Source organism: Mobula birostris, chromosome 30, assembly GCF_030028105.1.
Source record: "Mobula birostris isolate sMobBir1 chromosome 30, sMobBir1.hap1, whole genome shotgun sequence".
Classification (NCBI taxonomy): domain Eukaryota; kingdom Metazoa; phylum Chordata; class Chondrichthyes; order Myliobatiformes; family Myliobatidae; genus Mobula; species Mobula birostris.
The window spans coordinates 20,948,097-20,972,495 of record NC_092399.1 but is presented as its reverse complement, the minus strand read 5'-3'; the positions used below and the strand labels follow the sequence as shown (position 1 = coordinate 20,972,495).

Below are 24,399 nucleotides of genomic sequence, written 5' to 3'. Positions count from 1 at the left end.
ACTGGATTCCTCCATAACTTGGAGGACCATGGTTGGATATGTCATGCAGGGAGACCATATCAGCAAGACCTTTGTCTTGCTAATATTTATTTAGATGCAATTAATAAATAGATTTGAACAACCAGTATGATGATTGAGAAACAATGAAAGAACCAGGTGTTATTTAATTAGAAGTAGGCATATCTGACTGATATTCTTTTCGGGTTAAAGTTTATTTCTCTGAGAAATTTGTTTATTCATTATTTATGACATGAATGGTCACGCTCTATCCATGGCCATGATTGCTCTTGGCAAATTTTTCTGCCGAAGTGGTTTGCCATTGCCTTCTTCTGGGCAGTGTCTTTACGAGATGGGTGAACCCAGCCATTATCAATACTCTTCAGAGATTGTCCACCTGGTAACAGTGGTCGCATAACCAGGTCTAGTGAAATGCATCAGCTGCTCATACAACCATCCACCACATGCTCCCATGGCTTTCTGTGACCCTGAACAGGGTGGGCTAAGCAGGTTCTACACCTTGCCCAAGGGTGACCTGCAGGCTTACAGAGGGAAGGAGCTCCTTTGTTAGAGACATATATCCACCCTGCCACCCATCTAAGATTGATGGATCCTTTAGAGGATGCCAAATATTGATGTATTCAAATAGGAAGAGAAGACATTTCATGCACTCCTTTGACCTACCTGAATTGTTGATGAAAGAGGAGAAACATTTATAGATAAATGAATGATAAAAAAGGCTCTTTTAATATGTAGGTCTCTCATTTCTCCCATGTAAAACCATAAACCATTGGAAATGCTTTGGGAATCAGCCAGCATTTCTGGAAAGAGAAACACAGTTAACATTTCAGGATGAGGACCTTCTGTTAGTATTGCGTAATGCTGCTGTGCCTGAGGTTTCAGACAGCCTGAGAAAGATAAGGACGGATATATTATTTCTGGAACTTTGCTTAGAATACAATTTGGGTAATTACCTCTCTCACCTTATCTCCTTGCCCACCAATCACGCAGACAGAATATAAGGTGTTGTTCCTCCAACCTAAGAGTGGCCTCATCACAAACTTCACCTGTGAGTCTGTTGGGGTCATATACTGTGTCCGGTGCTCCTGGTGTGGGTTCCTCCTCTAACTGGTGAGACCTGACATAGATTGGGAGATCACTTTGCTGAGCACCTATGCTCCGTTCACCAGTAAAAGCAGGATCTCCCAGTCACCACACTTTTTAATTCCACTTTCCATTCCCATTCAGATATTTCTGTCTATGGCCTCCACCACTGTCGTTGGAGGAACAACACCTTATATTCTTTCTGGGTATGCTCCAACCTGATGGCATGAACATTGATTTCTCGAACTTCCGGTAATGCCCCCTGACCCTTCACCTTTCCCCATCCCCTTTTTACTTCCCTCACCTTATCTCCTTGCCCACCTATCACCTCCCTCTGGTGCTCCTTCCCTTTTTCTTTCTTCCGTGGCCCTCTGACCTCTCCTGTCAGACTTCCCCTTCTCCAGCCCTGTATCTGTTTCACCAATCAACCTCACAGCTATTTACTTCATTCCTCCCCCTTCAGGTTTCACCTATCACCTGCTGTTTCTCTCTCCCCTCCCTCCCCACCTTTTAAATCTACTCCTCGTTTTTTTTCTCTCCAATCCTGCCGAAGAGTCTCGGCCCAAAATGTCAACTGTACTTTTTTCCATAGATGCTGCCTGTCCTGCTGAGTTCCTCCAGCATTTTGTGTGTGTTGGCCAGCTTCTACCACTTACCTGCATGCTATGGGCAACTTTCGACAGTCAGTTAACCTAACCACGCAGCATATTCTATCAATGGAAGTCAGAGGACCCAGAGGAAACCAACATACTCACAAAAGGAGCACTACAAGCTGCAGCAATATGCTACTTGAAAAGTTGGCATTGAAGAACAAATCAATGATGCATTATCCAGCATCAGCACATTGCTTGAAGTGGTGATTAGTTAACAAGCTGCGTTTCTGATTTAACTTGGAAGAAGGGAATATATTTCTTGACCATTTATTAGAAGACCTAAAGCCTTATAGGACATAAAACTCTTCTCATTTACGTATCTGCTTCCATGCACATTAAGAGTAGCCACAGTGGAGTCAATTCCAGTAGATGGGATTTCAGTTCTGCGCTCAACATCCCATCCATTCAGGTTGCCTTACCTATCTCCTCTTACCAGGATATTAACAGCCAAGTCCACACACCTTTATCAATTCCAAAACACATTCCCACACATTATTCCTTATCTCAACCATTGACCCCAACCTTAACCTGACACCTTCTCCCCAACTCTTCTCTGATTTCATCCCGACTACCATGTGGCTCCTCACTGCCCGATCCAACCCATTCAAGGCTTCAACAAGTTGTTCATGGCTACACTATTGATTCCCATGTATTAACTGCTGGGTTTTACTGAGACTTTCTTTTGAATGCCCTGCATGCAATGGATACTGCACAAGAGCCATTCAGTACAGCTGTTGATTATTGCAGTGATAGACCTGTAACCGCAATGATCATCTTTCTACGGAGTCTCTTTCATGCCAATGAATTTCCAGCCCAAAGTTTGTTTCAGATACAAAGTGTTGCATTCAGTAAATGTGTGAGGACCGATAAACAGAATTGCATAGGAACGATAAAGCTTTTAATTCATCAGCCCTGCTTATGTCCATTTTGATTTCATATACCGTGTTGATCACACACCGTTTAAAAAGCACTGGTAGTTTGAAATTTCACGGCAGTGTTACTATTAATATGCCATTATGGAATACCAACTTCATCGCTGAATGTTCCTCTGCTCAGTGTGATATAACTACTCTTTTTCCAGATTTAAAACTGAAGTAAACTATGACACCTTAGAGGTACGAGATGGAAGATCGTACTCTTCACCGCTCATAGGAGTATACCACGGTACACAGGTACCTCAGTTTCTGATCAGCACCAGCAACTATCTTTACCTCCTGTTCTCTACTGACAAGAGCCATGCAGATGTTGGGTTCCAGATTCGGTTTGAAAGTAAGTTGGTTATCACTTCAATAGATGGGTGTGGAACCTGGATGATGGAATGATGACATACAGCAGTACTTCATTAAAAGATGGCATTCGCAGGTGTAGTCCCAGCAGACAATAATGCCTTAATGATCAATTGATGCTTTGCTGTAATTGCTGTAGCTTGATAGTATCCCATGGTTATCCACCCTGGTGTGATTTGCAAACCTACAATATGATCTGTATGTTTCTTTATTTTTCTGAATACAGACAAAATATTCAGCTGTCCCTGTCCAGATACTCTATAATTGCCTGGCTGTGGGCAGTGATTATAATAATCCTTGTTAAATCCATTCACACACAGTTCTGATGAAAGGGAAATAACTGTTGAGAATCAAGAGCCTATTAAAAGGAAGATGCTGCAGATTTGGAAGGATTTTTGACACAGTTCCAGGCAGAACTCGGAATTCTGAGGGAAATCACTGAATTGGATTCGAGAAGGTGGTGGGGGAGGGGAGCAGGATGGCCCAAAAAGATTATCTCATTCTGATTATAATACACTGAAGCATTACATTTTGAAAGCTATTTAACCTAAGCAATGAAGCAAACTTAGTATCCTATGAGCTAAATCTTAAGTTTGTTAACCATCGTGGAATCATGCCACAGGACCTTTGTATTATAAATTCCTGCTGAAAGTGTCCTATAAAATCCCCCTGTGTTTCTCCCAACACTTTTGAGACTTAGCAATCAGTATAAGATTAACAGGTCATGTTAGTTTAAACTTGGATTATAACAGACTAATTATTTGAAATGGTATCGTGCAAATATATTGTTATTAAATGTATTAGTTTCACCATAATAAAAAGTCTGCTTGATTGTCGGCAAATCAGCCTGCTGAAATTCTAATCTAATGACAATTGTGCACAATTATTATTGTCTGGACTGAGGCAACGCTGTTGGTGTCATATTTACACTCTCCATGATTTCTGAGAAAAGATTCCTGGCTGTCTAGTAACAACTGTTTTTTACAGCTTAAAATGACTTGAAAAGTCAATTTTGTGTTGGGGTGGTCACAGTTAAGCCAGCCGAGCAAAGTTTAAAAGGTGAGCTGAATTCCCTGTTGGTTGTAACTGAAGCAGTTTAGTTCTTACAACTGTCTCACTGGTATCACTCATGGTCATTTATTTCTGGTGCTTCTTGCACCTTACAAAACTTAAAATGTATCATTTAGCCATTTGCAACAGTGAGAATTAATGTTGACAATTTGTGACTGTGGGTTATGTGTCAAACTCAGCCTCACTAACAACCTTTATTTACATTTTGAAGCTGCCACTCAAAGCCACCTCTCGGGTGATAGTTGTCAATCTGAGATAGTGACCTCTCACCCATATACTGAGTGAGCTGTAGAGATGATAGACTTGTCTGTTCCTCGGTCAGTGTACTCCGATACACTGAGATTTCAGAATGAGCCTCCGCGTCATCAGGGAATCCAGTTTCTGGGCACAAGCCACAGTATGTAACCTGCCAAACGTAGTGAAAGTATGGATAGGGCCATAAGACCATAAGAGATAGGAGCAGAATTAGGCCATTCAACCCATTGAGTCTGCACTATCAATTAATCAAGGCTGATCCATTTTCTCTCTCAACCTCATTCTCTTGCCTTCTTCCAGTAACCTTTCATGCCCTGACTAATCAAGAACCTAGCAACCTCTACCTTAAGTAAACCCAATGACCTGGCCTCCACAGCCTCCTGGGCCAATGAATTCCACAGATGCACCACCCTCTGGCTAAATAAGTTCCTCTTTACCTCTGTTCTAAATGGACGTCCCTCTATTCTGAGTTTGTGCTCTCTGGTCCTAGACCCTCCACTATAGGAAACATCCACTTCACATCCACTCTATCTAGACCTTTCAGCATTCGACAGATTTCAATGAGATCCCCTTCATTCTTCTAAACTCCATGAAGTACAGACCCAGAGCCATCAAACACTCCTCATATGTTAACCTTTTCATTCCCAAAATCATTCTTGTGAACTGCCTCTGAGCTCTATCCAAGCAACACACATAAAAGTTGCTGATGAACGCAACAGGCCAGGCAGCATCTCTAGGAAGAGGTGCAGTCAACGTTTCGGGTCGAGACCCTTCGTCAGGACTAACTGAAAGAAGAGATAGTAAGAGATTTGAAAGTGGGAGGTGGAGATCCAAAATGATAGGAGAAGACAGGAGGGGGAGGGATAGAGCTAAGAGCTGGAAAGTTGATTTGCAAAAGGGATACAAGGCTGGAGAAGGGAGGGGATCATGGGACTGGAGGCCTAGGGAGAAAGAAAGGAGGAGGGGAGCTCCAGAGGAAGATGGAGAGCAGGCAAGGAGTTATTGTGAGAGGGACAGAGAGAGCAAAAAAAAAAGGAATAAATAAATAAATAAGGGATGGGGTAAGAACAGGAGGAGGGGCATTAACGGAAGTTAGAGAAGTCAGTGTTCATGCCATCAGGTTGGAGGCTCTATCCAATGTCAGCACAACCTTTCTTAAATAAGGGGCCCAAAGCTGCTCACAATGCTCCAAGTGAAGCCTCACTAGCACCTTATAAAGCTACTTCTTATATTCTAGTCCTCACAAAATGAACCCTAACATTGCATTTGCCCTTCTCTCCACTGTCTCAACCTGCAAGTTAACCTTTAGGGAATCCTGCATGAGGACTCCCAAGTCCCTTTGCACCTCAGATTTATGAATTTTCTCTCCATTTTGAAACAGTCTGCCTTTCTATTTCTTCTACCAAAGTGCATGACCATACATGACCCAACTCTGTATTCCATCAGCCCATTCTTCTGATCTATCTAAGTCCTTCTTCAGCCTCTCTGCTTCCTCAACACTACCTGCCCCTCCACCTATCTTGGTATCATTCACAAACTTGGCCACAAAGCCATCAATTTCATCATACAAATCTCTTCCACTTTTAGACTCTCCTCTGGACAATATCCGAAGGCATTTTAAAGACTTGGCTATCCACTATAAATTATATAAGAAATGCAACACACAATACTTTTTATTTGATGCTACACGACAAAGGTTATTTTTTGCAGTATCTGATTATACCCCCAGCACCCACCATCCCAGCAGCTCCTCCCCCCAGTATTCCACAGGTTATAATATACAAGAGAGAACGAAGGGCAGCTTCTTGCCTCAGTGAACTTCCCTGCTCACTGTCAATCAGGTTTTTCATTTAAGCTGCTACAGGAGACATGAAGAAACTTCCCCGACATGCTGTCTCTGCAGCTGTCTCATTTGTTACCTGGTATCTGTAGTGAATTTCATATGCAACATGACAAGAGACGAGCGTCATTTGATCTCAGCCTATCCTTCAGAGGAACTGTTTCACTAAGACAAAAATGTAATGGATAGAAACAGATTTGATAACCTCATATCAATCATCCTGATCCCTTTTGCTACTACAACTATCCCACAATGTTTGAGAAGCTAATTTCAATCCTGGATTCAACATTCATTTTTTAAGTGACTCATATTAAAGAAACAATTCATTTCAGGCCCAAAACACATTTTTCAGTGTTGTGTATTCAGATACTTTTTTCTTTCTGAAATAAGTACGTTAACTGCTGTTTGCTAGTCACTATGAAAACTTGACTGGATGCTCAATAGCTTTCAGGTGTCAATCATGGTTGTCATTCTAACACTATCATCAAGACTGTCAGGCACAGGATGATGTTTTTCCTCATGAAATGCTCCTTGTCAAGGAAAAAGGAATGTGGTTTACATTGAACTTGAGGGCACCCATGGTAGATGACATGTGTCATTTTGGTCCTCCCAGTGCAGTGCCAGACTGGGAGCGATGCTGATGAATAATCACTTACCTTTATCCTGTTTCCAAACCATACTGAACCAGTTACCCCCTTCATTAACACAGCCCTAGCCTGCAACAAGCCTGATCGATGTTCCTGTGCCCCACATCTCAACTTCAGAATCAGAATCAGGTTTAATATCGCCGGCATATGCCGTGAAATTTATTAACTTCATGTCCAAACCCAAGGTAATTCTGATCCTAATTCTGTATCCAATCTCACAAGCAACAGATTTTGTTTATTTGCCCTTTACTCCTAAGCCCCAGGGAACACCGAGTGCTAACCTCCTGCGCTTGATCCTGCTCCCATAATATCCAATATGGTTTTTGCCAGCAACTTATGTAAATTCTGACTCACCTTTTGATAACGGTTGTTCTTCAATTTCTAGGCAGTAGCTTCCATCCATTAGTAAGAAAAACCAATTTTGTTTAATGTACAAAATGTAATGTCGCAGTGGAGAAGCAATCTCCTGTACAGTTTTACCTGAACGATCAGGGAAGACCAATTTTTGGATCAAAATTGTGTTTTAATAAGGAAATCTATTTTTAAAAAATACAGCAAAGATTTAAAGTACATTTATTATTAAAGTAGTGTGTGTATCGTATGCAGTATACAACCCTGAGATTTGTCTTCCCACAGACAACCATAAAACAAAGAAAATCATAAAATCTGTTCAAAGAAAAATGTCAAACCCCCGATGCATGAAAAAAAGAACAAATCATGCATACGTCCTCCTAACCTGGCAGCATCCTGATACACCTGTGCAATGAGGTGATCAGAATTGAAGGTTGTTAGTCAATAGTTTGCTGTTCTTCTTATTGGATTAATCTTTAAATAGCTTAATTCAACAATTGTGTATGTTGATAATAAAACCACTTATAATAACAGAAACATCAAATTAATTAGTTTGCTTATAACCTCCTTCAATCATTATATTTTCAGGTGTTAAACTACAATCTGATTCTTGTTTGGATCCTGGAATTCCTGTAAATGGCCTGCGCTATGGAAATAGGTTTTATATTGGATCTTCTGTGACCTTTGGCTGTGACCCAGGGTATACCCTAAGTGATGATGAAGCCCTTGTTTGTGAACCCAATTACCAATGGAGTCGTGCTTTGCCCAGCTGTGAAGGTATTCCTTCAATTTTTAGAGTTGTAGTGGACAATGTGGGTTCAGATCTCAGCAAACATTTCCACACAGGGCATGCCTCATTGTCATATTTGGCTGGTTGCTTTGGAAAAGAAAAGGAAGTGAACTGAGGAGACAGTTCTTGAGTTGTAAATCTCACTACCTGCAAAAAATCATGGAGCAAAGTTGATGGCACGAACGTCACTACTTGATTTTTTTCAGGTGGTCAAATATTTGCAGATAACACTCTTTCCTCTACGTATTGGATGAGATCTGTAGTCACCTGGAGACATAAGTTTGGGAGGGGGTAAAGTGAGGGAGGGATGGGGATTGGAAGATGTGAATGTCGAAATTCAGGTGACTTTGAAAAATAAACTTTGTATTTTCTAGTTAAAAGTTCTATCATATTGTGTAACCAAAAATATGCATAGGGATCAAGCCGCAGTATCATTCAGAACTTCTGTTCTGTACTTCTTTCAACTGATATGCTGACTTTCCCCAAAATAGGGAGAGGGCTTTGAAAGATATTTTCCACATCTCTGGGGCATCCTCTGGAGTTGTTTATGACTCTGGCATTATCAGAGACATTGCATCCATTTTTGGTTTTAGTGAAATAACTCTCCTAGCAGGTAGGGGGGATTGCGTAATTTTGTTCTGTGCGCTAATAAGATTTTTACCTTGAAAGCAGTTCCATTCAAACTAAGCAGCTCTTTGTGAATTATTCATCAGTGACTACATTGATTCTTCTATTAGTTTTATTACCACCAAGTTCTGAAAAGAGCCTTTTAAATAATATATAAAGATTAACTATGAACAGAAGATGCTGGTGAGCTGGTAATGTCAAAAATATTAAGTATTTTTTGAATATTTGTTATTGAACAAATAATTTATGTTCATTGGCTCAGTGAATTTAATCACTTTATGTCTTTATACCCAAAGTAGCAATAACTTAAGTTTGTCCACCAATAAACATTTTTCTGTGAAAAACCTTTCCCATAACAAGTGTTAATTTGCATGTAATTGAAAATCTGATTCAGTTTTAAACTGACAAATTGGTCCACTGTAAGTATTGAAGCATACCCTACTGGGTATCATTTCCATAGTTCAAAGCATCTACGAAGAAGTAAGTTGTTAATTAAGGAGATCTGTGAACTTGTTTCTCTTTATGGTTTAGCTTTGTGTGGAGGCTACATTCGTGGACCAAGTGGAACCATCCTGTCTCCTGGCTTTCCTGATTTTTATAGGAATTCTCTGAATTGTACCTGGACAATAGAGACATCACATGGCAAAGGTAACATTTATACACTTAAGTTTCCTCAGAAAAATGTTGAGACCTTTGTCCATTTTTCAAAGCACCATTCTGCAGGATATTAGAATTGACCATTGTTGTTACTGTATTTTAAATGATAACTTTGTTTCAATATCTTTGCTGTTTTATTTTATCAGAATGATTATTGACAATATTATTATGGAGTCTGGATGTTACGTAACAGTCTATAAGGTAGTAAAGTATGCTAAAACTCTAATAAGCCACCACACCTGAGACTTTGATGTTACTAGACTAGCAGATTTACTGGGGCATTGGACACATGCCTTTTTTAAAAATTCGTCTCACAATATGAAATTTTATCTTCCAACAAATCAAGTAAGTTGAAAGGGAGCGTGAGGTACTTTGGGGAATGGGGCTTGGTGGGAGTGTGGATAGTAGGACCTGATTAACTTGAAATGGCCATAGAAACAGTAGCCTCGCTGAGCAAAGAGGAGCATAGGAATCTGAACCCCAGCTAGTCGGAAGAACCGTGAGAACCATGGGCCCAATGAGTCAAAAGGGAAGGCAGCGAACATTTCCTGATCATCCCGATGTTGAGCAATAGGGATTGTTCAATGGGGTTCCCCAAGAATCAGTGTTGAGACCTCAGTTCTAAATGGACAGGAATGTAGGTGGGCTAAATAGTAAATTTGCAGATGACACAGGAATTGGTGGAGTTGTGGATAGTGAAGAAGGTTATCAAAGGATTCACCAGGATAGAGAGCAGTGGGAAATGTGAGAAGAGAGATGGCAGATGGAGCTTAATCCAGAGAACCTTGAGATGCTACACTTTAGTAAGTCAAATGAAAGAAGAAAATATACAGTCAAAAACCTGAGGAAGTATTAATATGCAAAAGGATGAGAAAGTCTGCAGATGCTGGAAATCCAAAGCAACAAACACAAAATGCCGGAGGAACTCAGCAGGCCTGGCAACATTTATGGAAAAGAGAAAATAGTCTACACTTCAGACCGAGACCCTTCATCAGGACTGGGAAAAAAAACATGGGTGAAATTAGAGCAAGAAGGTGGGGGGAGGGGAGGAATAAGTGCAAGGTGGAAGGTGACAGGTGAAATTGAGAGAGCGAGGGGTGAAGTAAAGAACGGGGAAGTTGGTCAGTGAAAGGGATAAAAGGTTGGCTAAGTGGGTATCTGATAGGAGGGGGTAGAAGACCATGGAAGAAAGGAAAGGGGACGAGCACCAGAGGGAGATGATGGGCAGGTAAGGAGATGAGGTGAGAGAGGGTATCAAGAATGCCCCTCATACACCTCTATCAGGTCACCTCTCATCCTCCACCCCTCCAAGGAAAAAGGCCAAGTATGCATAGATGGGGCAGAGAGTGAGATTCTTTTTCATAGGGTGGAAATTTCAAATGCTATTAGAGATGAAATTAAAGTATACATTTGTTCCTTTGACGGAGCTGTAGCTGATTTCTTTACATTTCCCATGAATGCTGTCAAATGCATACTGGCAAAGTAAATGTGGCCTTAGATCCTGCTCTGATAGAGTGCAAGAACAAGTCCTGTGGGGTTCGCAGTACATTTTAGCAATCAATAATATTCAGCTAATTGGTTTGCAGTGGAGAATTTCTTGACTTGATCCTATTTTTAAATCCTCCTCCATTTGCATTAGAACTTCAGCCTTAGGGGAAGGATGTTTTTTACATTTTACAGTTGCTCTTCATGAATATGTTAATTGACAAGGAGACTACTTAAATTAGTTTGCTTCTGTCTCAAAGCCCTTTGCAGCCAATGATGTTCCTTTAAAATCACTGTTCTAATGTAGGAAACAAGTTCAAAAGTTCAAAGTAAATTTATTACAAAGTATGTATGCCATATACAACCTCGAGATTCATTTTCTTCCAAGCACCCGCAGTAAAATAAAGAAATACAATTGAACCCATGAAAAAACATACATAACAAAGACAGAGTTCCTGAAAGTGAGTCTACTTCCCTCTGGGTACCTCCTCCTTTCTTTTCTCCTATGAGATTCTTTATTCTCCAGCCCTTGACCTTTCCCACCCACTTGGCTTCTTATATCGTCTTCCAGCTAGCCTCCTTCCCTTCCTCCCATCATTTATTTCAGGTATCTTCCATCTTCCTTCTCAGTCCTGAAGAAGGGTCTCGGCCCGAAATGTCGACTGTTCACTCTTTTCCAAAGATGCTGCCTGACTTGCTGAGTTCCTCCAGCATTTTGTGTGCAGTGCTACAGGCTGTATGATCGGTTCGGTGCTGAGGCGAAGGTAGCCATCTACGCTGGTCCAGGAGCCCGCTTGTGTTAGGGCAATAACTGTCCCTGAACCAGGAGGCATGGGACCCAAGTCTCTTGCGTCTCTTGCCCAATGGTAGTAGCAAGAAGAGAGGGAGTTGGGTCAAATGCAGGCAGGCAGGATGGGTTCAGACAGACAAAGCCGAGATTTTTCAACACAGGAAAGTTCTTCAAATTAATATTGCTTAACAACCATGTAATCTTTCTTAAAGGTGAGGATAAATACTGTGCAAGACACCATAGAGAATTTGCTTTCTCTTTTTCACTATTCTGTACACATCAGACATATGGGAATGTCTTTTCATGCTGGTGCACACCCTTAATCACTTTAAGCTGCTTTCTTATATTGCACAGACAAATCAGTTGTCAATAAAACAGTAAATTTAGGTGGTTTAGAAAGAACCGTTAAAAATTAACCTGATGCTCTTAGTCAAGATTGAATTGTTGCTGGCAATGCAAAACCCATGCATCACTCACGTAAATCATTGTGCAGATTCAAACTTCAATCCTGATCCAACTGGTAGAGCTTGGTTGAATAATGTGTTCTTATCTGAGATTTAAACTTAAGCCCTTTGAATGAGAATGTAACACTTGACTGCTAAAGTCACTGGACCATCTCAGATTTATTGACATTGAGGTCTATTGCACTGCACCTAGAGATAAAAACGGATGTTCTATCAAAGTTACCATCTGTGCCAGCTGTCACAAAGAATATCACATGTACATGCTCAAAGACCCATTTTACAAAGTGCTGCCTTCTTCTTAAGAGTCCCCAATGCTCAGTAACAGCTATTACAACACAATCACTTCTCGTAATGCCTCTGGGTGAGCAAGGAATATAATTAAGAATTTATTTTGTTGTTAAATGAATATATTATAAAACTCCCTTGTGCTGCTCGGGAATTTGTGCACAAGAGTCAAATGTCTCAGAGATGTCCCAGAAAGAAGCTACAACACCTTAAAATGAATAACGCAGACTAATGAAGAGCTGCTAAAAGCACTGATCCATGAATGGTGCTACATCAGAATCTAGTTTCTACTAAGAGGGAAATGTGACTAAAATAGCACTCAATGGCCACTTTATTAGATACACCCATACACCTGCTTATTAATGCAAATATCTAATTAGCCAATTATGTGGCAGCAACTCAATGTATAAAAGCATGCAGACATGGTCAAGAGGTCCAGTTGTTCAGACCAAACATCAGAATGGGGAAGAAATGTGATCTTAGTGACATTGACAGTAGAATGATTGCTGGTGTCAGAAGGGGTGTTTTGAATATCTCAGAAACCGTTGATCTCGTGGGATTTCCACACACAACAGTCTGTAGAGTTTACAAAAAATAGTAAAAAAAAATAAAAATGCATCCGGTGAGTGGCAGTTCTGTGGGCGAAAGCACCTGGCTAATGAGAGAGGTCAGAGGAGAATGGCCAGACTTGTTCAAGCTGACAGGAAGATGACAGTAACTCAAACAACTATGTGTTACAATAGTGGTGTGCTGAGTAGCATTGCCAAATGCAGAACATGTCAAATCTTGAAGTGGATGAGCTACAACAGCAGACCTCAAACATACTCTCAGTTGCCTCTTTATTAGGTACAGCAGGTATTAATACATTGGCCACTGAGTATATATTGTACATTTTCATTAGTTAGGCATTAAAGATCAGCACAGAACCAAAGATATATAGCATCAGTTGTAGAATCTTTTCAATTCCTTGAACCTTTTCCACATTTAATTAGATTATAATTGATAGTTGATACCTCTTCTATCTCTTGGGTCAACACTTTTAAAAACTTGCCAAGCAAATGATCATCCTTGAATTCAGAAAATAGAGGAAGTGAATTGACTGATCTTGTCAAACTTGGTTAGTTTTAGTGAAGGGAAAGATCCAGTGACTAGCAATAGAACTATTTGCATTGCCCAAGGGTAAAATGCAATTGTAGTCACGTTAAAACTTTCTCCTTCTCTCTCAGTACTGAAGAAGTCTCAGCCCGAAACATTGACTGTTTATTCTTTTCAATAGACGCTGCCTGACTTGCTGAATTCCTCCAGCATCTTGTGTGTGTTGCTTTTGATACAAATATAATATGCTTCATATTCATATTTCGTTCTGACATTGAAGGACATTCAACCCTGCAGATCTACACCAGTTCTCCGAGTAATCCTGTCAATGTAATAGCCCCACTTATTTCCCAGTAACTAACTTTCTTTTATACTGTATCTCCATAAAGACTCTCCAGATACTCTTTACACCCACCTCTGTCAGGGATAATTTACAATCTGTCACTCTTTTGCAGTATCTTTTCCTGATTTAATAATAATTCAGCTCTGGCTTCCATTAACATTTGTGATCTGCTTCAAATTTCCTCTTGTGAATACTGGTGGAATTAAAAATATTTCATCAAAGTAATAGCTTTGATTCAAAGGGAAGGGGCTGCATGGTCCATGGATACTGGGTTTGCATCTCGTCAGAGATGCACAATTGTGAAGTTCCAAAGGCTGCTTCAGGGTGTGTCACAGTAGCAGAGCAGTTAGCACAGTTCTTTACAGTGGTTCAATTAAAATCAGATGATCCCTGTAATTTTTTTCCTGTTCTCACAATCGAACAGCAGAATAGAGCAACTAATTGAGTTGCTGCCTCACATCTTCAGCAACCAGATTCAGATTTAGACTTATTTGCCACATTTACATTGAAACACACAGTGAAATGTGCCGTTTGTGTTAACAGCCAACACAACCTTGGGATATTCTGAAGGCAGCCGGCAAATGTTGCCTCACGTTCCGGCATCACCATAGCATGACCACAACACTCGGCAAAGTAACACAGAACCCAACAAGCAATAGAGGAACAAAACAAGCCCCCGTTCCTCCATCCCACCCACTCACACAGTCTGTCCCCCAATTCCGGGATAGGCCTCCAGCCTTCAGTACAGAGCTTAGATTATGTAGATATAAAGTCAGTATAAGCCCTCATCATAGGATTCAATCATGATATCTGTTGTTCTCTGTCTGGGGTTTGCTTGCTTGTCTTATGGATGTATTAGTTTCCTCCCACTTCACAAAGATGTGCTCATCTTTTCCCTTACTGCTAGTCCACTGGTCACAGTACTCCTGCTCTGACATAGCTTCACAGCTGTAAGGACCCATGTTGGGATGTTGATATCTGCCAGGAATTCTGCCGACTTTGCCCAGTGTACATTAAGTAGCAGTTCACCTATGTGCAACATGGCTGGTGGTGGAACTGGGAGGAATTGATGGATATAAGCAGAGAATCGGAAATTTCTGGGGCATGTATCGAGGAAAGAGAAGCTCAAACATCTTGCAGTGACAGGAAAAACTGGTGGAAGAGAATCTCGTGATCGACTGTACAAGAGTTACATCAAGCGATGGACAAGCAAAAGTTTTGAAGCGTTTATTAGAACTTCTCAGCTTAAAGACAGATTGAAGTCTGCACAGCACATAATGGTGATGATGATGATGTGGAGGATTTGTGTAAAAGAGAATGGAGAAAATTTCCAAGATTGTTGGCAGGATTTGAGTTATAGGGAAAAGTTGAACAAATTAGGACTTTATTTCTTACAGTGTAGGCAAATGAGGGGAGAGTTGAGAGATGTACACAAAATTGTGAGGGGTATAGATGGGGTAAATGCAAGCAGGCCTTTTCCAGTGAGGTTGGTTGAGATTAGAGCTACAGGTCATGGGTTAAGGGTGAAAGATGAAAAGTTTAAAGGGTACATGAGGGGGAACTTCACTTGGAGCATGGTGTTGGTGGAATGAGCTGCCAGTGAAAGTGGTGGATTTGAGTTCAGTTTCAACATTTAAGAGATGTTTGGACAGGTACATGGATGGGAGGTGTATGCAGAGCTGCGATCCAGCTGTAGGATGATGGGACGGGACAGCTTAGAACTTTGGCATGGACTAGATGGGTCAAAGGCCTGTTTCTGTGCCATATGACTCTATGATGTTCAGTGTGGACCTAGTAGATCAACAAACCTGTCCCAAGCTGTATCACACTGTAAATTATGTATCAGTGTCCATGGGTAACATTCCAGAAAGAGGCTAATTATTGATTCCTGATTTACAATGCAAATAATTACAGGTTAGCACAGGCACAAAAAAAACAAAGCTAATAATTCCAATGATTTAGCTGCTGTATTATTACAGATTAATAGTCTAATTTACATTTTCCAAAAATAGCACAATTTTTTTTGTGAACCAAATAACAATATTAACATTTTGATGATTTAGTGTCCATTGCAAACACCATTCCAAGTGGACCATAAGTCAGCTGAGAGAAGATAAAAGCATGATAAAACACGACTGCAAAGGGACTGTTTGTCACCATATTATCTTTGCTTCATTAGACTATTCACAGTGCAGGCTGCTATTGATCTCTTTTGAGCAAACATGCTGCTTGTTTCATTCTGATCCTCAAGGGTCATGAAAAGGTCCTGCATTTTATCCATCTCACATCTTTTCTATCTGAACCCTTTGCTAGCTATCCTCGATAGACACGGTCCTCTCGTTGCTGGAACCATTTGTGTCTTGTGAACTCTTTGATTAACTGACAGTGTGTTCTCATGATCTCTTGTCTCATTCACAGTCTGATATCGATCCAGCTCCTTTCCAAAAGAACAGGCTGTTTAGCTTTTTGTTTGTGAGACTCCTCTCTATGCTTTATCTTCCTATGAACATGCTCATCATCCTTCTTTTGCTGAACGGTAGGAACGAGAGCTGCACTGACCAACTCCCCCCCCCCACATCATTTTCCAATCATTAATATAGGTATGTTATTTTAGCTGTGCTGACATGAAGACTGGTGATTTTATATGCTATCTTTGCATTTCTGGATATACTCTACCTGATATCGTTATGGTAACGGACTGTAGTCCTGGGGATAAGACACCAGTCATGCAAACATAGAAACATAGAAAACCTACAGCACAATACAGGCCCTTCAGCCCACAGAGTTGTGCCGAACATGTCCTTACCTTAGAAATTACTAGGCTTACCCATAGCCCTCTATTTTACTAAGCTCCATGTACCTATCTAAAAGACCCTATTGTATCCATCTCCACCACTGTTGCCGGCAGCCCATTCCACGCACTCACCACTCTCTGAGTAAAAAGCTTACCTCGATATCTCCTCTGTACCTACTGCCCGGCACCTTAAACCTGTGTCCTCTTGTGGCAATCACTTCAGCCCTGGGGAAAAGCCTCTGGCTATCCACACGATCAATGCCTCTCATTATCTTATACACCTCTATCAGGTCACCTCTCATCATCCGTCGCTCCAAGGAGAAAAGGCTGAGTTCACTCAACCTATTCTCATAAGGCATGCTCCCCAATCCAGGCAACATCCTTGCAGATCTCCTCTGCACCCTTTCTATGGCTTCCACATCCTTCCTGTAGTGAGGCGACCAGAACTGAGCACAGTACTCCAAGTGTGGTCTAACCAGGGTCCTATATACTTGCAACATTACCTCTTGGCTCCTAAATTCAATTCCATGATTGATGAAGGCCAATACACCATGCACCTTCTTAACCACAGGGTCAATCTGCACAGCTGCTTTGAGCATCCTATGGACTCGGACCTCAAGATCCCTCTGATCCTCCACACTGCCAAGAGTCTTACTATTAATACTATATTCTGCCATCATATTTGACCTAACAAAATTAACCACTCCACACGTATCTGGGTTGAACTCCATCTGCCACTTCTCAGCCCAGTTTTGCATCCCATCAATGTCCCGCTGTAACCTGTGACAGCCCTCCACACTATCCACAACACCTCCAATTTAGTGTCATCAGCAAACTTACTAACCCATCCCTCCACTTTCTCATCTAGGTCACTTATAAAAATCACGAAGAGTAAGGGTCCCAGAACAGATCCCTGAGGCACTCCACTGGTGACCGACCTCCATGCAGAATATGACCCGTCTACAACCTTTTCCCTTTGCCTTCTGTGGGCAAGCCTGTTCTGGATCCACAAAGCAATGTCCCCTTGGATCCCATGCCTCCTTACTTTCTCAATAAGCCTTGCATGAGGTACCTTATCAAATGCCTTGCTGAAATCCATAGTAGTCCTACTCTCACATGGTTATCAAAAGTCCTGGTTATACAACCACTGACACCAGAAAGACAATCTCTGTAGAATATTGATTATGGCTGGGGTCACCCGGCTTGTAAAGACACTGCCCAGAAGAAGGCAATGGCAAACCACTTCTGTAGAGAAATTTGCCGAAAGCAATCATGGTCAAGGTCAGGATTACCTGCAACATATGGCATGGCACATAAACAATGAATGAATGAATTTGTACTAGTGTGGCATGCTCTTCACTACTCTGCTTCTCCTTGATAGATCTGTTAACTGTTCAGGTAAAGATAACCTAAACTAGTTGAACAACTGACGGTTAAGTGGCAGAGCCTGCAATGACCTTTACTCCTCTAGGTAATTGTTTGCAGCCTTCCGTCGGAGTCTATTTCTTCAAGACTATATAGTAAGAATTGCTATTCACTCCAGCAACATACTCTCTGTTGACCTGGAGTTGGTATTAATCACCACTCTGATAGGTATGCCAACAAGTTGACCAGATCTATTCTTCTGGACTCAGCTTCTCATACCATGTGCTGTGGTGGTGAGTCTTGTTGGCCAATCTGCACTTGTTTGTTCATTCGTTATGTATCATGTCATATGACATGGGCGATCATGGTCTTTCCATCACCATGATTATCCTTGGCATAATTTTTCTACAGAAGTGGTTTGCCATTGCCTTTTTCTTAGTATTGTCTTTACAAGGTGGGTGACCCTAGTCATTATCAATACTCTTGATTGTCTGCCTGGCATCATTGGCCGCATAACCAGGACTTTTGATATGCACCAGCTGCTCATACGACCGTCCACCACCTGCTTCCATCACTTCACTTGACCCTCCTCCGGGGGCTAATCAGATGCTACTCCTTGCCGAAAGGTGACCTGCAGGCTAGCAGAGGGAAGGAGTGCCTTATACCTCCTTTGGTATCTCTACCCCGCCACCTGCAATACATATTATTTAAAGAAGATTGAATATTCTACAAAAAAGTACATTGCTTATGTCACCCTTGACTGCAGTAAGTGAAATTAGTTTTCATTTTACTTTTAGTTAACAGGTGCATAGAGATGTACACCATACAAAACACATTAAAAATTAAGCACTTCAGTGATCTGCTAGAGATTATGTTTATTATTTTGACACAACAGATAAGAAAAATGGCAAAAATAACTGTTATTGCCAAGTAATCCCTGATTGAAGCATAGCTTCTTTTCTGATTGACAATTGGCACAATCTAGATAATGAGAAAATCAAGGACAGCATTGTAACTGTTACGGGCTCCACAAACAATTCATTGTATGTTTTGCATGTACGTTTATTATAATTCACAACATTTTACAGACAGAAACAATTTGCTTGAACAGCCTCCAGTTCTGGTAGAGCTCTAGGATATCAATAACATCCAAATATGTGGAGATACAATTCTCTGCTGTGGGGAAAGTTGTTTTTTTTTCCAACTTATAGGCAAAGCATTGAAATAAAGCAAGTACTTTTAAATGATTTCCAAAGAATTAAATGACTCTGTACGTTAGATTATTTTTAAATAATTCCCAATCATCTTTAAAACAAAACTTGCACAAATCTTGTATCTTAAAGTGACTTGCTTTATTTTATTCTGCACTTTAACAACTGGATAAATATTTTTAAATAAGTTGCATTCAAGTGTTACAGAAGTATTTTGGGGAAAGGGCTGAGGAAGATTGATGTAGAACATAGAACATAGAATAGTACAGCACAGTACAGGCCCTTCGGCCCACAATGTTGTGCCACCCTTAAACCCTTCATCCCATATAACCCCCCACCTTAAATTCCTCCATATACCTGTCTAGTAGTCTCTTAAATTTCACTAGTGTATCTGCCTCCACCACTGACTCAGGCAGTGTATTCCACGCACCAACCACTCTCTGAGTAAAAAACCTTCCTCTAATATCCCCCTTGAACTTCCCACCCCTTACCTTAAAGCCATGTCCTCTTGTATTGAACAGTGGTGCCCTGGGGAAGGGGCACTGGCTGTCCACTCTATCTATTCCTCTTATTATCTTGTACGCCTCTATCATGTCTCCTCTCATCCTCCTTCTCTCCAGAGAGTAAAGCCCTAGCTCCCTTAATCTCTGATCATAATGCATACTCTCTAAACCAGGCAGCATCCTGGTAAATCTCCTCTGTACCCTTTCAAATGCTTCCACATCCTTCCTATAGTGAGGCGACCAGAACTGGACACAGTACTCCAAGTGCGGCCTAACCAGGGTTTTATAGAGCTGCCCCATTACCTCGTGACTCTTAAACTCCATCCCTCAACTTATGAAAGCTAACACTCCATAAATGTGATAACATTTGAGAAGATACAGAGCAGATTCAAAGGATGTTGGCTAGTTTGATGTCTGTCAATTAGAAGGAGTAATCAGACATTTTATTTAGTGACATGCTGTATGGAATAGGTCCTTCATGTCCTTCCAGCCACACTGCTCCAGCGACCACTGACAAACCTGATTAACCTTGACCTAATCACGGGATAATTTATAGAGATCAATTAACCTACCCAGTATGTCTTTGTGAGAGGAAACTGGAGCACATGGGAAAAACCCACCCATCCCATAGAGGAGACGTACAGACTCCTTACAGAACAGCACTTTAATTTAACTCTGAAACGTCCCAAGCTGTAACAGCATCACACTCACTAGGATGGCAGCCACAAAGTACATTAAGGAGCATAATTAGGCCAGTCAGCCCATCCAGTCTGCACTGCCATTCGATCACTACCCTCTCAATCAGTTACCCCTGCCTTCTCCCAGAAAGCCTTTATGAATCAAGAACCTATCAAACTACTACTAAGTATACCCAATGAAATATTCATGCTCACCAGCAGAGATGCCAGGGATCGAACCCAGGACCTCATACATGCAAAGCATGCAATTTTCCACTGAGCTACATCCCCATTAGGTGAGGTTGGGGTTGTTTTCCCAGAGTGAAAGAGGTTGCAGCATGACTAGTACAATTATCCAAAATTATGAGGGGGTAAGATTTTTACCTTGGTGAGTATGTCCAAAGCAAAGGCTATAAGATGAAAGTTAACACGAGGAATTCTGCAGATGTTGGAAATTCAAGCAACACACATAAGAGTTGCTGGTGAACGCAGCAGGCCAGGCAGCATCTCTAGGAAGAGGTAGAGTGGAAGTTTCGGGCCGAGCCCCTTCGTCATGACTAACTGGAAGAAGAGCTAGTAAGAGATTTGAAAGTGGGAGGGGGAGGAGGAGATCCAAAATGATAGGAGAAGACACGGGGGTGGGATGGAGCCAAGAGCTGGACGGTCGATTGGCAAAAGGGATATGAGAGGATCATGAGACACGAGGCCCAGGAAGAGAGGAAAGGGGGAGGGGGGGGAAACCCAGAGGATGGGCAAGCGGTATAGTGAGAGGGACAGAGGGAGAAAAAGGAGAGAGAGATAAAGAAGATGTGTATATAAATAAATAACGGATGGGGTACGAAGGGGAGGTGGGGTATTAGCGGAAGTTTGAGAAGTCAAAGTTCATGCCATGAGGTTGGAGGCTACCCAGACAGAATATAGGGTGTTGTTTCCCCAACCTGAGTGTGGCTTCATCTTTACAGTAGAAGAGGTCGTGGATAGACATATCAGAATGGGAATGGGATGTGGAATTAAAATGTGTGGCCACTGGGAGATCCTGTTTTCTCTGGCGGACAGAGCGTAGGTGTTCAGCAAAGCGGTCTCCCAGTCTGCGTCGGGTCTCGCCAATACATAGAAGGCCATATCGGGAGCACTGGACGCAGTACATCACCCCAGCCGACTCACAGATGAAGTGTTGCCTCACCTGGAAGGACTGTTTGGGGCCCTGAATGGTGGTAAGGGAGGAAGTGTAAGGGCATGTGTTGCACTTGTTCCGCTTACACGGATAAGTGCCAGGAGGGAGATCAGTGGGGAGGGATGGGGGGATGAATGGACAAGGGAGTCGTGCGGGGAGCGATCCCTGCGGAAAGCAGAGAGGCGGGGGAAGAAAAGATGTGCTTAGTGGTGGGATCCCGTTGGAGGTGGTGGAAGTTACGGAGAATAATATGTTGGATCCGGAGGCTGGTGGGGTGGTAGGTGAGGACCAGGGGAACCCTATTCCTAGTGGGGTGACGGGAGGATGGAGTGAGAGCAGATGTGCGTGAAATGGGGGTTTGAGAGCAGAGTTGATGGTGGAGGAAGGGAAGCCCCTTTCTTTAAAAAAGGAGGACATCTCCCTCGTCCTGGAATGAAAAGCCTCATCCTGAGAGCAGATGCGGCGGAGACGGAGGAATTGCGAGAAGGAGATGGCATTCTTGCAAGAGACAGGGTGGGAAGAGGAATAGTTCAGATAGCTGTGAGAGTCAGTCAGCTTATAGTAGACATCAGTGGATAAGCTGTCTCCAGAGATAGAGACAGAAAGATCTAGAAAGGGGAGGGAGGTGTCGGAAATGGACCAGGTAAACTTGAGGGCAGGGTGAAAGTTGGAGGCAAAGTTAATAAAGTCAACGAGTTCTGCATGCGTGCAGGAAGCAGCGCCAATGCAGTCGTCGATGTAGCGAAGGAAAAGTGGGGGACAGATACCAGAATAGGCATGGAACATAGATTGTTCCACAAAGCCAACAAAAAGGCAGGCATAGCTCGGACCCATGCGGGTGCCCATAGCTACACCTTTAGTTTGGAGGAAGTGGGAGAAGCCAAAGGAGAAATTATTAAGAGTAAGGACTAATTCCGCTAGATGGAGCAGAGTGGTGGTAGAGGGGAACTGATTAGGTCTGGAATCCAAAAAGAAGTGGAGAGCTTTGAGACCTTCCTGATGGGGGATGGAAGTATATAGGGACTGGTCATCCATGGTGAAAATAAAGTGTTGGGGGCCAGGGAACTTAAGATCATCGAAAAGTTTAAGAGCGTGAGAACTGTCACGAACATGGGTAGGAAGGGATTGAACAAGGGGAGATAAAACTGTGTCGAGGTATGCAGAAACGAGTTCGGTGGGGCAGGAGCAAGCTAAGACAATAGGTCTGCCAGGACAGGCAGGTTTGTGGATCTTGGGTAGGAGGTAGAAACGGGAAGTGCGAGGTGTGGGAACTATAAGTTTGGTAGCAGTGGATGGGAGATCCCCTGAGCGGATAAAGTCGGTGATGGTGTGGGAGACAATGGCCTGGTGCTCCTTAGTGGGGTCATGATCGAGGGATAAATAAGAGGAGGTATCCGCGAGTTGTCGCTGTGCCTCAGCAAGGTAGAGGTCAGTATGCCAGACTACAACAGCACCTCCCTTATCGGCGGGTTTAATAGTAAGGTTAGGATTAGTGCGGAGGGAGTGGAGAGCAGAGCGTTCGAAAGGAGTGAGGTTGGAATGGGAACAAGATGCGGTGAAGTGGAGACGGTTGTTGTCCCGTCGGCCTCCTGTCCCATGATCCTCTCATATCCCCTTTGCCAATCACCTGTCCAGCTCTTGGCTCCATCCCTCCCCCTCCCGTCTTCTCCTATCATTTTGGATCTCCCCCTCCCCCTCCCACTTTCAAATCTCTTACTAACTCTTCCTTCAGTTAGTCCTGACGAAGGGTCTCAGCCTGAAACGTCGACTGTACCTCTTCCTAGAGATGCTGCCTGGCCTGCTGCGTTCACCAGCAACTTTGATGTGTGTTGCTTGAATTTCCAGCATCTGCAGAATTCCTGTTGTTTGCGCAGGTAAACTTGAGGGCAGGGTGAAAGTTGGAGGCAAAGTTAATGAAGTCAACGAGCTCAGCATGTATGCAGGAGGCAGTGCCAATGCAGTGGTCGATGTGAAGGAAAAGTGGGGGACAGATACCAGAATAGGCTTGGAACATAGATTATTCCACAAAGCCAACAAAAATGCAGGTATAGCTGGGACCCATACGGGTGCCCGTAAGTTAGAAGGATTCAAGGGAGTGTGAGGGAACTTTTTCACAGAGAGTGGGTAGAATCTGGAATGTGCTGAGAGGAAGGTACTTTCACAGCATTTTGGAAGTATCTCGCCAAGCATTAGAATTGTTAAGACATGGAAAGCTATGAATGAAGTGCAGATAAGTGGGATGAATGTAGATAGGTACAATGGTCAGCCTGGATATGATAAACTAAAGGACCTGTTTCCGTGTTGAATTGCTGATAAACCTATGAGAACATGATTGTATACTAAGGCTTGGCTGTTCCATCCTTCACAGCCTGCTAGATAAAAGATGCCAATCTAGGATAAATTATTTTTAAACGTGGTCCAGTAAATTGGCATTGAAATATTCTCCACAAATTCATTTATAGTGTAATGCAAACAGGGATGGAGCTGACCCTATTAACTAAAATGCAATTATAGCTTATTGATGTGTTGGCTGCATGTCAGGCCTTCATCACTTATCCATTGTCAGGAATTAATTAAATTAATAAATAAAATGGATGTCCTTTGTACCAGCACATAATGAGAAATAATTAAAAATATTTGCAAAAGCCTGAAATATGAGGGGTGATAAGTTTGTGGCCTAAGGTAGAAGGAGTCAATTTTAGAAAACCGAACACATTTATTTTTCAACATAGTCCCCTCCTACATGTACACACTTAGTCCAGTGGTCGTGGAGCATACGGATCCTTTCTTTGTAGAAGCGGTCCACAGCAGGGGTGATTGATAAGTTCGTGGCCTAAGGTAGAAGGAGATGAGTTATTAACTTCAAACTTTCTGCATAATCATTCAAAGAGTTGAACTGCACGTGCATATAACGAGAGCTGTATAGCTCATCTCT

At 42.2% G+C, this 24,399-nt stretch overlaps 1 protein-coding gene across 1 annotated transcript in view; it reads left to right on the top strand.

Moving 5' to 3' along the window:
• csmd2 (CUB and Sushi multiple domains 2) overlaps window positions 1-24,399 on the top strand; it is a 689,393-nt gene that overhangs the window by 219,171 nt on the left and 445,823 nt on the right. Inside the window, exons 12-14 of the mRNA XM_072247323.1 lie at window positions 2,836-3,023; window positions 7,793-7,981; window positions 9,153-9,269. Coding sequence (XP_072103424.1) covers window positions 2,836-3,023; window positions 7,793-7,981; window positions 9,153-9,269 — 494 coding nt within the window. The remainder of the gene's footprint in view (window positions 1-2,835; window positions 3,024-7,792; window positions 7,982-9,152; window positions 9,270-24,399) is intronic.